Source organism: Grus americana, chromosome 3, assembly GCF_028858705.1.
Source record: "Grus americana isolate bGruAme1 chromosome 3, bGruAme1.mat, whole genome shotgun sequence".
In the NCBI taxonomy this organism is placed as follows: domain Eukaryota; kingdom Metazoa; phylum Chordata; class Aves; order Gruiformes; family Gruidae; genus Grus; species Grus americana.
The window spans coordinates 33607715-33621717 of NC_072854.1; the positions used below are offsets into that span (position 1 = coordinate 33607715).

The following is a 14003-nucleotide window of genomic DNA, read 5'->3' on the forward strand; positions in this document are numbered from 1 at the left end:
AGGGTTTTAAAAAAAATTGTTGTGGCTTTCATTCTTTACTTTATTGCATCTTAGATTGTTGCCATTATGACTAAAAATTGTATTACTTCCTTAAAGTGTATGGATTAAATCAGCAGAAGGGGAAATGAGAAATACAGCCTTTCTCAGCAGATAGTGCCTTAATGCTTTTGGTTTATATATTTGACTGCATGTCTCCACCTTCACTGCATGTGACCATCTCTCTGTTTCTGCTCATTCTGTCCAAATTCACAACCATGTTTCCAAATTTTGTGAAGAACAAGGACGCTGGAGTCTTGCATTCCAAAACAGGACAGTGTAGACCACCTAAGTGCTAAACCTGGAGCAGCACAGAGGTATCCTTATTTACTCAAATCATAGTTCCAAGTAAATGAGCTATTGGTTGTAGTATATTCTTCATATGCTCTGCATAATACTTTCACATATTTAGGTTTTTTTCTCTTTTTATGTATAAGTACATGTATGCGTGTATTGTTCAAAGATAGTATTTAATCCCCTATAAAGTACATTGAAGAGGTAAATTTGAGTATGACATGAGTGTTCTTTATCCCCAGTGCACTCTTCATACGTTGTATGTGGGCATGAAAGGATGCCTGCTTGTAACAACGCACCTGCCAATGCCCACAGTGTGCTCAAGCTGAGCCAGGACTGCGAGTACAGTAGTAGGCTGTTGAGCTCTATGGAACTGTATACAGCATCACTTTGGCAAGAGGAAGGAAACAGAAAGGAAATTGTGATTTTAAATGTATTTCTAATGTGTGCTGCTTGCAAAGAGGGCAGAGAAATAAGTATATTCAGCTCACTAGTCCTATATAGTACTTTGTCACTTTTCACGGGAAAGCATTTCCTGCTCTCAGCTTTTCCGTCCTACAAAGAGTAGTCACTATGTGCTCTTTTTCTCTGTGGCACATAATGTCACAGTCTAAGCAAGTGACATAAGGAGTAAGAGGAAAATAAGCCCCATAACTGACCAAACAGAAAATGAAGAGGTTGACATCATTTGAGTGATAATGCTGCTGCATTCAGTGGGTCTAACCATAATTTTAAATACTTTGCTAACCTTGGGTCTTAAGTAAAGCTGCAGCATTTAATATGTGTTTACTTGTGTATCCACCTTGTATTTGTCCTGGTAAAGAAAAAAATTAAAAAGTAATGAGAATATACAAAAAATAAATCTGGAGAAAATAGTTTGAGGACAAAGAGGATTTTAATTTTTAATCTGAGATATTATTTTTTGGTAAGAAAATACATTCTTTCAAAACCCGGAAAGCATCAGGTAATGACGTCTGCTCAAGCAAAAAACATTTTGTATTTTGCTGCAGTATTTTATTTGTTGTGGAGCATACTGCATCACAATATATGCTCATCAAATATTGCAGTGGGTACAAGTCATGAAAATCCCCTGTGATTATCTTCTTTGGGTATAATTTGGTTTTACAGCTGCTTACGTATCTTCCAGTGCAGACACTGGATTACTCTTTATAACCACAAAGGTTTAAAAGGAAAAAATATTTTTTTAAATGTTATTTTTTCTATTTGTTTTGCCCACAGTAATTCTTTTATAGCTTAATATATGACATTGATTATATTGTTGCAAGTTCCTATACATGTTTCTTGCACCAGTATAAGATGCAAGTTAGGGTTTGCTGAAATTTCTGGTCTATCTATGAATAATCATCACTTCCTGCTTTTGACCACTCCCAAAATACTGTATGCACTTTTTATTCTAAAAAACCTAATATATATTGATGATTATCAGAGGTTTAAAATAATAAATCCTAATTTGTAAATGCTCACATTAATGGATATTTTGGAACACACAGGACTTGCAGAGATTTTCATAGTATATTTACAGTCCTGTGCCATAATTGTGAAACATGCTTTACTTTTGTTCTTACATTTATTGACTCATGTTACTGTTCATTGTTCTTATTTACTATCAAAGTAAATGCTTAGATTGTCAGAGGTAACTAGTGCTTCACTATCCAAATATCAGATGAATTCTAGAAAAAATTTATGTAGGAAAGGAGTGAAGGAACAAAATAAACTTCTAATTTATATTGACTAGAAAAAATAGAATTGTTTTAAACTGTTTCTCAAAAACTTTAATAAGTTTTAATACAATGAGATTTTTGAAAAGCCAACTTTTTATTAATATAGTGACAGCATTATGATGCAGTATTTATTTTGCTTTTGAAATTTAGATTTAAAAGCAATTTTTAAAGTTTACATTTAAATAGTATATTCTGGTCCTTTCCTCAACATTTTTTTTTCCTGCTGTCTACTCTGCATTTGTTTTTCATGCTGCCAAGAGAGGGCTAAAGGGCCTCTGAGGAGGCATTGTTTCTAATCAAATACAGACTGTGAAGTGGGAACTAGCTGCACGTTCAGTCAGGATTGATGTTATCATCTCCCCTGTTTTGGTACCTCGTAACGTTCACACCATCAGCCTCAGTCGAACCTGATCAGTGCCATGTGTCTTAAACCTCGAGTTCACCAGCCTGTTTGTGAAGAGAGTTGTCACTTACTCATCTGTCAACCATTTCTGTTGTTACCTTTACAATACATTAATAAATATATAATCATCATATTTTTTGTATTCTTTTTCTTCTTTGTTTATTTCTTTTCTGACATGTCATTTCACAGGCAGTCCAGAAAAGTGGAAAGATATAGCAGCCAAAAACAAACTAGGAAAGGCTCCGCAACTGAAACGGAAAGGTAGGATTGCTGATCGATGAGTAAACATTTCATAATCAATCTGATTCCAGTGTTTGGAATATACCTCCAATATGACTTTTAAAGTAGAAAATCTGTGACAGTACCGAAAGCTGCGTTGTCGTAATTTACGGTCTTAGTTACTTTGTATCTATATTGTTAGCACTGCTTGCTGTGTTGGATACATTTGAAATTTTTCTGGCATTCTTCATCACTGCAGATAAACTTAATGGTAAAGACCATTTTATGAGCCAAAACCTGAGACCCATTGCCACTATCTTGATCTCTGTAAAATGAAATTTGGAGATGCGTAGCATATTTCATTAGTACGGGGCTAAACCTTTTCTGTGCTTTATAACTGATCTTTTTTCAAAAAATCTCATCTAGTTTACCATAACTTTGAGGATGAGAAAAATATATTAACAGATTAACAATTCAAGAGATCTCTGATCAAATTAATTTCACTTTATATTACAAAAATGTTAAATTACACACTTTAATATGCATAGAAAATTTTATCATCTATCATGATACAACGTTAATATAAACACTGGGACTTTAACCTTTGTATTCATTGAATTTTCCTGTACTTGTATTATTGTTGTAACTTTTAGCTTTGATGCTACAGTAGTATAGGGTTATGTATGCAAATTCTTAAGAAAAAGTGAAAAGAAAAGATATATACTAAATCATAAGTACATTTAGTTAAGTTTTAAACCCTGCGTATTGGCTGAAATAAGAGCAGTGAGGAGGGGTGAGATCCTGCCTTTGTCAGAGACAGATTTATGTTATCTTGAGTAGCAGAGGAGCAGTGTACATCTGTTTACACTGTGAGTGTTTAAAACCTTCCCTGAACAACATGGATACATTTTTATTTTCAATGAAAATGCACATTATGTAGCAAAAGTTCAGAGCTTTTATTTTATTTTACTGCTTCAAGCCCTGGATTATGGCTCCTGATCCAAAAGCAATGGTTGCATTTTCCTTGATTTTGATGATTCTGTTGTCACAACAGCCCAGTTGCTTTTTCAGTTTAGACCAGATAAACTACTTAAATGATGGCCGAAATCCTTGCTGTGGTTAAACCAGGGACAGTTTTCCCATTGAGATCACTAAAGCCATTTTTTCCCCATTTTTTTCTAACTGCTGAAGACTAAGGGGAGCCACTGGGATTGAGGTCCAAGGAGCTCATAGTTCTTGATAACTGTTCGGACTATATAGTTAGAAAGCTTGGCATGAAGCTGAGAAGATTGATAAGGTGGGGAAGAGAAATGAAGTAAATGGGAGGGGAAAAAAATGGGAACATAATATAACTAGAAAGTATGGCAACAGAAAGGATAAGGAAGGAAAAGAAGATATAAGAGATTCTGATGGCAGAAGGGCAGAGCAGAGAGTGAGAGACACTGGCAGAGTACAAAAGGAAACCTCACAACACTTGCAATTGGATAAATCAATGTCTCTATACATGCATTTACATTTCAAACCTGATATTTCGGTGAGTGAACTGGGGGCATCTTTCTTCTACAGATGTTGAGATCGCTGCATAGATCAAAAATATATACCTCAATAAATCCTGTTTACACTAATTAGTGTTTTACATTGATCTCAATATATGGAAGGTGTAAATAAAAATCTTAACATTTCAGGTATTGCAGGTGATACAGGAACTGATTTGCAGAGACTGATTATGAGGTGTTATGCTGAATACCTCAGTAGCACATGGGCTCCATCTGTAAGGATAAGCATGTAGTTATATTTATGAAGAAGAGGCCTTTATGAGGCTTGGGCCATGTGTTTCTCTGCTTCAAATGACCAGCCCAGGTCTGAAATTTCGAGATTTTTTTTTTCCTGGATATTTTTCAAAGCTTCTCATAATTATAACATAAGATTGGGGATTTATTCATGTATATGAGAAAGTGTGAGTCTGGAGATCACTGTGAAATATTGCTACAGTGTCTATATACAGAATTTTTATGAGATTTAATTTTAAAAGTTGATACTTTAGTCATTGCTGTGCTGAGATCAATTTGGCATTGATACATTCCCAGGTAATGACTGTAGTCACTACCTAGTGCTAGTGTTTGGGGGGAGGTGAGGTTGTTGTTGCTTTGGGGATTTTGGAGGGTGGTTGTTTGTTTTTTGTTTTTTTAAAGAAATATGAAATTGCTTTTCATAAGTGATTAGGAAAACTAACTAACTAACTAACTAAATAAATAAATAAATAAATCTGGTGGGGTTTTTTTCCCCCTGAAAAGCAAAGTTACCAAAAGTGTGAGTCCCCATAGCTACATTTTTACTTTCCAGAAGAGAAAAGTCAGCTCTGATTTCTAATGATCTTAAAAGTGGTGAACCCAGTGCAACAAGAGCATATGGAAACATGAATTGTGCTGCTTCTTTTTACATCTCCATGGCACATGGTGTAGGTGTCTGTTTCCATAAAATGATTCACTGCTATTAGATGTGAGATACAAATGTCTAAATAAGTACCAGTGCAGTATAGTATTTCATCATAGATATGATGTTGCACTAGTGCCAGAAAGTTTTGGTCATAGGACAGGCAATTAATTTTCTTGTCAAATGACAAATATCTCTCAAGACTGTTTCTTCCTCAAATATGCATTTCTGCCTTGGATTTGGTCTTTATTTTGCAATTTGCAGATCTTGTCTACTATTAGCTAAGCAGATTACTGAAATTAGATATCAGCAGTATATCATCTTCTCTATAAAGCCTTTCAACATGCTATGTAAGATTAATTTCTCTATGTATTGTGATAGCTTAGGAAATGTACATCAAAGGGAAACAGAACAGTTTACAGAGCCTAAGGATTCTCTTAATTTAATGGGATAAGCCTTCAGGATGGGATTCGGTAAACTCTTCTGAAGGAGTAAAACTGATTACATGAAAATCAAACATTTTCTGTGCTTGTATGAACGAGCAAAACTGTGGTAAAAATTGGTTCATCCCAATCCAAAAATATTTTCTTTCAGCCCAGAAATGCCAGAGGTTCCCTGTCATATATGTCATACATTCTACAGTTGGGGTGGTTCAGCCTGGAGAAGAGAAGGCTCCAGGGAGACTTTATTGCAGCTGTCTAGTTCGTAAAGGGGGCCTACAAGAAAGCTGGAGAGGGACTGTTTACAAGGGCATGTAGGGTAATGGCCTTAAGCCGAAGGAGGGTAGATTTAGATTAGATATTAGGAAAAAATTCTTTATTGTGAGGGTGGTGAGGCACTGGAACAGGTTGCCCAGAGAAGCTGTGGATGCCCCATCCCTGGAAGTGTTCCTGAAGGCCAGGTTGGATGGGGCTTTGGGCAACCTGGTCTGGTAGAGGGTGTCCCTGCCCATGGCAGGGGGGTTGGAACTAGATGGTCTTTGAGGTGCCTTCCAACCCAAATCATTCTATGATTCTACATAGGACCCTGTGCCAGGAGTGCACTGGATTGGCAATGCTCTCTTATTCTTAGTTTTTCTTTATAGTTCCGTAAGTGGCAGCATGTTTTATTTAGTACATGGCACTGAGACATCAGTCTGAAGGAAAAGGAATTTGAGTTCTTGTGTGCAGGCAGAACTGGAACCTGTAGAATTCTCCTGTAGACCATTGCCAGTTGAATAAATAGGTTTGCTGCTTGCAGTGTTACCTTCCTCTGTGAGGAACCAGATTAGATACACATGTACATGCTTGTTGTAGTCTCATTGCTCACCAGGTATTATTTCTCTCCCAAATTCCTCTCCTCTCCACACTTATCTCACTTCTGTCTCGTTTCCTCAGTCATACACTAGCTTTTGTCTCCCATTCTTGTTCCTTTTTGTCTCATTCTTCTGATTATCCATTCGCAGACTTCTTCCTTTCAGCAACCGATCTTTCTCCTAGGCCAGCAAGTCCTTAACTCCATTCTAGTTTTTCTCCTGTTCCCTTTTATCTCTATTTTCATTTGCACTCCAAGTAATATATTTGTCTCAATGCAATACCCCAGCTAATGCAAGTCGTAAGTCTAATTTGTCTTCATTTTAGTTAAGCAGATCCTCTGTCTTTCTCTCGTGGAAGGGGACAGGTCTGTAAAAAGAGTATTACTGAAAGAGCAGGAGGTAAGTTTCTGAGTCTCAGGTAAAGTGTCTGTTCTGTAATGGCAGGACAGACTCTCCTAGTGCTTCGCTAGGCTCTCAGATATATTCCAGGATATTTAACCTCTAAAATGAGAAAAATCAGAAGTGAGAACACAATGACTTTGTTAGATAGGAGCATTCATAGTAAAAGCAAGCAAGCACTTTATGGCACAGAGTGGGATCCATATTTATCTTATGGATGTTATGACGTTTAAACATCTGATAAACCAAATGCTTAAAAACTGGTTGCTTGCAATAGTTGTCATGGATTGCTTTTACAGTCAGCACAGAGAAACAGGCATTTTCAGAACTCAGCTCATCTTTCTTATCGTAAACATCTCTTAGAATCAGAGGAATCAGTCTCTGCAAGAGTGTTACGGTTATCACCAGGGCAAGCTGCTGGTTAAGCTAAAGAAGCGTCAGGGTTTAAGACAGAGAATGTAGCAAGGGCAGCAGAATCCTGGTTTTGTTGCCTTGTCACTGGACTTCCACATAGACTGTTACTGATGACTTCCCTAGTCCTGCTGGCCACACTGTTTCTGATAAAAGCCAGGGTGCTGTTGGCCTTTTCGGCCACCTGGGCACACTGCTGGCTCATATTCATCTGGCTGTCAACCAACACCCCCAGGTCCTTTCCCGCCAGGCACCTTTCCAGCCACTCTTCCCCAAGCCTGTAGCATTGCATGGGGTTGTTGTGACCCAAGTGCAGGACCCGGCACTGAGCCTTGTTGAACCTCATACTGTTGGCTTCGGCCCGTGGATCCAGCCTGTCTAGATCCCTCTGTTGAGCCTTCCTACCCTCAAGCAGATCAGTAGTGGACTTGGCAGTGCTAGGTTAATGATTAGACTTTATGATCTTAAAGGTCTTTTCCAGCCAAAACGATTCTATGATTCTATGATGAAATGGCTTTGAAACCAAACCTGTTTGTTGTTCTTGCTTGGCATCTGCATGTTTTCTCATATATACTTTTCTTTTTTAGGATGACTTTTCAGTGTACGATAGTCAAATGAACTAGATGATAGTCCCTTGGTTACTTTGACTTTATCTTGTGGGAAAGTGGTGCTGGGTGTGTGAAGGGAGACTTCATAAGTCTGCAGAAATTAAAAAAAAAAACAAACCTAAACCAAAAAACACACAATGAAATGATGTCACAGGAATTTGAAATTTCTGAAATTACAGCAGATACAATAGTACCATTTACAAAATGCTGCACTGTTGGGAAACCAAGGAAGAGTAAAAAGGCACAGTTAGAATACTTTGTCACTCTCCAAACTTGAAATGTTTCAAATTTTTTTATACTTGCAGTGTAAGCAATTATTAAACTACTACTAATTATGCTTTCTTATGCTAACACCATTAATCATTTTACTTCATGTTTTAATTATCTTTTCATTGGAGTTCCTTCAGAACTGTATTTCTGTTTTAGGGCTTACAGCAGAAAGATACTTAAATAGATTCCTTACTTCAGACTCCCAAGGAAGCCAAGGGAATTACATATGTGCTTACATATTGTCCGTTTTTAGGACCCTAATTGAAATCCAGTTAATATTTTTAATAAAGGTAAAAGGTACGTTCTAGAAATGGAAATGCTTTGTGGTAAAACAAGGTATTCATAGCCTACTCTGTGCTAGTACGTACATTACAGGTGGTGTCAGCTTGTGTTTGCTGCGTTTGAGATACAGCTAGAGTTTTTGGCCAGGTCTCCGCTACATGCAGTGCAGTTCAACGGTTCCACAATTAGGGTCATGTGTGTATCTGCACTGGTGAGTGTTCTGCAGTTCGTCATTTTGAGAATGGATTTGCATTCAGAACTGATAACTTTGATCTGAAATGTCAGCCCTGGTCCTGCAGCCAGGATTTGCAATGTTCTTTGGTGGAGGGGGGCATGGGAAGGTGTGCCTGGAGCTAACAACTGAACAGTTTCTTTTTGGCCCTGATGTTTTAGGGGTCTGCTACCATGTCTTTCTAGAAGGGGACTTCCAACCCCACGAACAACTGAACAGCCAGTCATTAGGGGAAAACATCACGCTCGCTCGAGGTCGAGCGAGCACTCTAGTATCAGACCCTTATGCTCTGTACATCACCTAGTGCCCGGAGGGTCGGCGCCACCTTCTCCACTTCTGACAAGGTTGCTATTATGTGTACAGCACAGCTTTCATGTTCTGCCTCCCAGGTGTCAGTGTGGTGTTGTACTTTCCTGAGCATACTTGGCACGTTCACTCATTCTGGCACTGTAGATTATCCTCTCTTCATGGTATTTACACTTCTCCATTATCCTTTACGCCGCCTATCTTCACCATCCAGATGGTACTTCTTGCTGTTGAACTTAAATAGTTATGCAATGTAAGAGTAAAAAATTGGCTGTGTTTTGTCCTTCCATTGTTGTGTTTTGTTCTGTATCCATATGAAAATTATCAAAGTATTTTGCTTAAACAGTGTGCAGGAAATCATGTGCTGTTCACAGAGCTAACTCTGATCTTACTAACTCACAGAGCTAACTCTGATCTAAGAGAGAGTCAGCTGATCTATGTAGTGTGAAAGCCAAAAGTATTTTGAACTTGCATAAATGTGTTTTACTTAAAATTGCAAATTACCTACTTGCAACCTTAGTGTAGTGCTTATCCAGTACAGGGAGTGTGATGTTACTGTAACTGGCAAGGGCATTTAACAGTAAGCTCTCCCTCCCAGTGGTCTGCTTCTTCTCATCTTTGTTTTACTTCCTTAAACTTTTTCCCTTGTTATTAAGGTGGCCCTACTTATTTTAAATGCAAACTTACCAGTGTTCCAAAGGTGTTTGATGTGTTACACTTAGATGCTGTATCTATGTATAAGAAATCGAGTAGCCAAGGTGCCCTGAAATAGTGCTAGCTAGAATTCAGCCAGAGGGGTTTAGGATCTTAACTTAGGTAAGAATATTAAAAATCTTGTACATTCTTGACATATGCACACACACACACGCATCCCGCCAATACCAAGGTTAAAGGTCTTTTTCCTTCTTTGAATTCAGGGAAAACCAACATGTTATCCCGTGGGAATAGATACTTGCTGTCCAGTTCTCTGTGGCCTTGTGCAATTATTCATTAGCAAAACTGGAATGCAAAAGTTAAAAAAATATAGAGGTGGCATTTTGTATTGCCCTTCTACCAGTGCAGGAGACCATACATAAATTGTGAGTCATCATCATAAATGATTCTTAGAAAACTGCTTTTCTTTCAGTGTTTTTTGACTAGTACTTTATTAAAAAAAAAAACAAAACCCACAAAACAAACAAAAAACCCAACCAAACAAACAACAAAACAAAGGAAAATATTGCTCCTTAGTTGAAGGTAGTTAGAGAAATTAAACGTGACGCCTTATAAGCTTAGTAGGTATCCAGACCTGAGTATATGCATATGGCATACACCAAATACAGACTTCTTAAAACTCATCTTCAGTATATGCAATTTAATATGTGTTTAAAATTCAGAATAGAAAAATTTTCTTCATTTGGGTTATTTTACTTTTATCTTCATTTCATTTGCAGAATACATCAACAAGGAAGTCCCACACAGTCTCCTCCTGCAGACACATCCTTCAGCAGTCGCAGGGGAAGACAGCTACCGCAAGTTCCAGTAAGAAGTGGCAGTATAGAGCAAGGTATCAAATAATGAGCTTATAATAGCTCAAACTCTTTGATTTCTTACCTTTCTTTACTTAAAGTCTACTTTCATAACTACACGTTCAATGCTATAATTCTACCAATAAAGCAACAGAAGAGAATGAAAGCATATTTGTAGTCTGGGAAGTCCAGTAGAGTTTGACTGGTTGATTATTACACATGGTTTAATTGCCTTAATTTTTTATGTTTGTCTACTTTAAAATTTCTATTAGAGTCGTGGTAGTTTCCAACACATATCTATTTGTATTCAGCTAAAGAAATCAGGGTCAAATATTTTGACAACATTTTGACAGTCTTACTCATTTCTTATTTCATGGTTTATATTAATTGTTGTGCATTGTTAACATAGATTAATAATAAATATCACAAATCTGTTTTTCTTCTGGAGTTCATAGTTCAGTGAGTAAAGAATGAAAATAATCATCATGAGAAATGTGGAATCACAGGTCATCAGCTCTTTCTTAAGAATAAACTGATCAGGCAAAGAGTGCTGCTCTTTTCTGAAAAGGGCAGTGTAGACCTAATGGTTGTGGAAGATGTTTTTTACATAGTAATATCAAATAAGTGTGAATATTGCTGTTTCCTTTTCTAGCAATATACTACACGCAGAGTATGAGTTGTTATGGTAAAATGCAATGGCACAATGGATAACATACAGGTTTTCTTCCGTGTTTCAAAAGTCTATTCTCTCATTTACTACAAGCAACAACTAAGATTGCCATGTACTGCAAGGCTTTCTTCTACGTGGAATTTAAACAAATGCTTCTAATAATGAAATACTGTGGTGCTTTATAGAACTGTTGGCAGACTGCTTTCTTGAATAGCTAATGTTGCTGACCATCACCTTCTTCTTGTCATGATAGATTACCACAGGAGGTTTTTTGTATGATGGCTTACATTAACATGCAATCAGCTTACATTAATTTTATGGCTATGAGCTGTGATGGCATACTACACCTTCAATTAACACATATAAAAATGTATTCTTGTTTCATACATGTGTTTATTCTGAATGAGTAATATACTAATACAAGTGGGTTTTATTAATTTTAAACTTTACATTTGAGTCCTCTCATTTTGTTTTGTAGTGAATCTAGGACTGTCTGGATTATAAACTAGTTACAAACTGCATTTACAGCTTCTATTTCTGCATATTAGTAAGTTGGGAGCTTTTTAGGGAAATGAAATAAGTAATGAATTTCAAATTTCTTTCATGTTTTTTCCTGCAATTTCAGAACTTGGTTCAATATATAATGATCAATCAGCTTTTAATTTAAGTTGGCTTTCCTTTGGGTATTCATCTATTATCTTTCTGCTGTTCTTGGTAACTGGTGTGTTGAGATTAAAATACTAGTTTATGTTCTGTTAAAGACATTGGAAATGAATGTAGAACTGACAATGAAAATGAGTAGAGATGGGATGTATACAAACAAGGAAAGAAAAAATGAAAGTTGAGCAGAAGGCTAAAGCTACTCTAGTTTTAGAAAGTTGTTGATACCGTGAACATCTGCGAAGTAATGCTGTTTCACTGAACTCTGATTTGCACTTGTGGTTGATATGCTTGCGTCTTATGTATAAAATGTACAAGTAGGATTATATATATGTTATATATCATACCACCTATGTCAGTATGGCTGTATTATGGCACAGGGAATCGAAGTCTAAAGAGATTTCCTTCTCTACATAGTACTTTGGTTTTGTCTGAGTGACTGGCTTGTCCTTTTGAAGGGGAAGTTTTCTGGTTTTACCCATGTTTAACGTTTTGTTCAAGATGACAATATATTTGCAGAGAAGTACTAAATTGAATATATTTTGTAAAATATTTTAAATTGTTTTGTCAGTATCTTATGAAATAAATGATAGTATGTATAAACTTTATACTACTGTAAGAAATTAAATTTAGTGAGGCTGTAAGACCGTAGTATTTGCTCTGATTTACAGTATCAAATTTTAATATCAGTTTCACCTCTTTAATCCCTGTCAAATGAGTATCAGGGTCAAATGGAGTGGCTAGAAGTGATCTGACCCTAATGTAGGATTGAATCCAAAGCACACTGAGCTCTGTAAAAATGATTTACATTAACTGTACTTGGAACTGAATTGTGTCCTTAATGATTTCAATTCACAGTCACCATGGATATAGATGATGTCAAAATTTAGTGTAATATACAAATGTTACAGGGAGCATTTCAAAAATATTTGCATTTTCTTCATTTATAGATAAAGCTACTTTTTGGTGGTCAGTATTGACATCCTGTGTTTCAAGGAAATCCTGTATGATATACCATAAGGTATCATTTTTACAGTAAAGTACTTCTTTACACTCTATACAAATTCCGTTGTGTCAGGAGGGTTGAATACATATCTAAATATATACATCTATGAATCTATATCTGCTTTACAAATCACAGTAATTGCTGTAAAAAGACTAAATGTCTGTATATCAAGAGTGGGTTTTTTTAATTTGCTGTTTGCATATTCAGGAGGCATAGAAGAATCCAGTACAGTAATTTTATTACTCTTTAAAGCTCTCATTATTGAACAAATGAGAGTTAAAGAAGGTGCAAGAGACTGGTAGTAGTTTTCATCTCAAGAAACAGAGTGATATTTTAACTGTTAATCTTAGATGAGAATGTAACTCTCAGTCTTTAATCTTTATCTCTCAATTGTAAATGATCATATCCATGTTAATAAGGCTTCTTCTGGGACTAACATTGCATCTCGGACATTCCATTTTGTCATTGTCAAGTTTAGAACTAAAAAAATGGTTGTTTCTTGTCTCTTCCAGATGATGTTGTCTTAGTTACTGCTCTGGTCAGCAGTTTGAGAATCATAAAAAGTCAACTTGTGAGAAAATAAGGTAGTTTAAAAAGATCCTTATTAGTAGATGCACTTTATTAAAAAAAAATCTCATAAAAGTCATTCTTACAGAGAGGACCAAGTAGTGGTCCCTATTCCATTACAGGAAGGAGGTTGTTACTACTGATTAGGAACAGAGAAAAAAAATCTTATATGTAGAGGAAAAAGTCAAATTTAAGGACTAAAACCTCAAAACAGGATAATTATGCACACTAGCAGAAAAAACAAAAAAAAGACTTCTTGGTGATTATGTTCTAAAGGGATAGCAGCTTTGTCTAGTTTTGGAGTGGGGAAGGGAGGTAATTATTTTCATTTGGAACAGTTCTCACTAAATAATATTTTTAGCAACTCCAGTACATGCAGACTTTTTAAAGCATTTACAGTTAAGATTGTAGCTGCTGTAATTTTTAGGCAATGTGATTTTTATTTTAACCTCAGTAATATTCAAGGAAGACATGGCTGTATTTCTTTCCTTTGCAACTCCATCAGCAGTATTTCCTAGAGCGCAAGACACACTGGGATGTTATTGCAACTAAAGGTCTTGAGATGCCTGAATATCGAATGTTAGTCTGGTATAGGTGTGTCTGTGTGTGTTTTCAAAAAGTCACAATTTAGTAGTCATTACCCTAACTTATGCTACTCAAGAA

The 14003-nt window shown here is 36.4% G+C and overlaps 1 protein-coding gene across 49 annotated transcripts in view; it reads left to right on the forward strand.

Moving 5' to 3' along the window:
* RIMS1 (regulating synaptic membrane exocytosis 1) overlaps positions 1–14003 on the forward strand; it is a 350364-nt gene that overhangs the window by 240038 nt on the left and 96323 nt on the right. For 20 of the 49 annotated variants that reach the window (XM_054820932.1, XM_054820933.1, XM_054820936.1 and 17 more), the window contains 2 exons: positions 2665–2736; positions 10363–10475. In XM_054820932.1, the coding sequence (XP_054676907.1) occupies positions 2665–2736; positions 10363–10475 (185 nt within the window). Of the gene's footprint in view, positions 1–2664; positions 2737–8784; positions 8968–10362; positions 10476–14003 lie in introns of all 49 variants that reach the window. The other 29 variants (XM_054820922.1, XM_054820925.1, XM_054820924.1 and 26 more) reach the window with 2 other exon arrangements.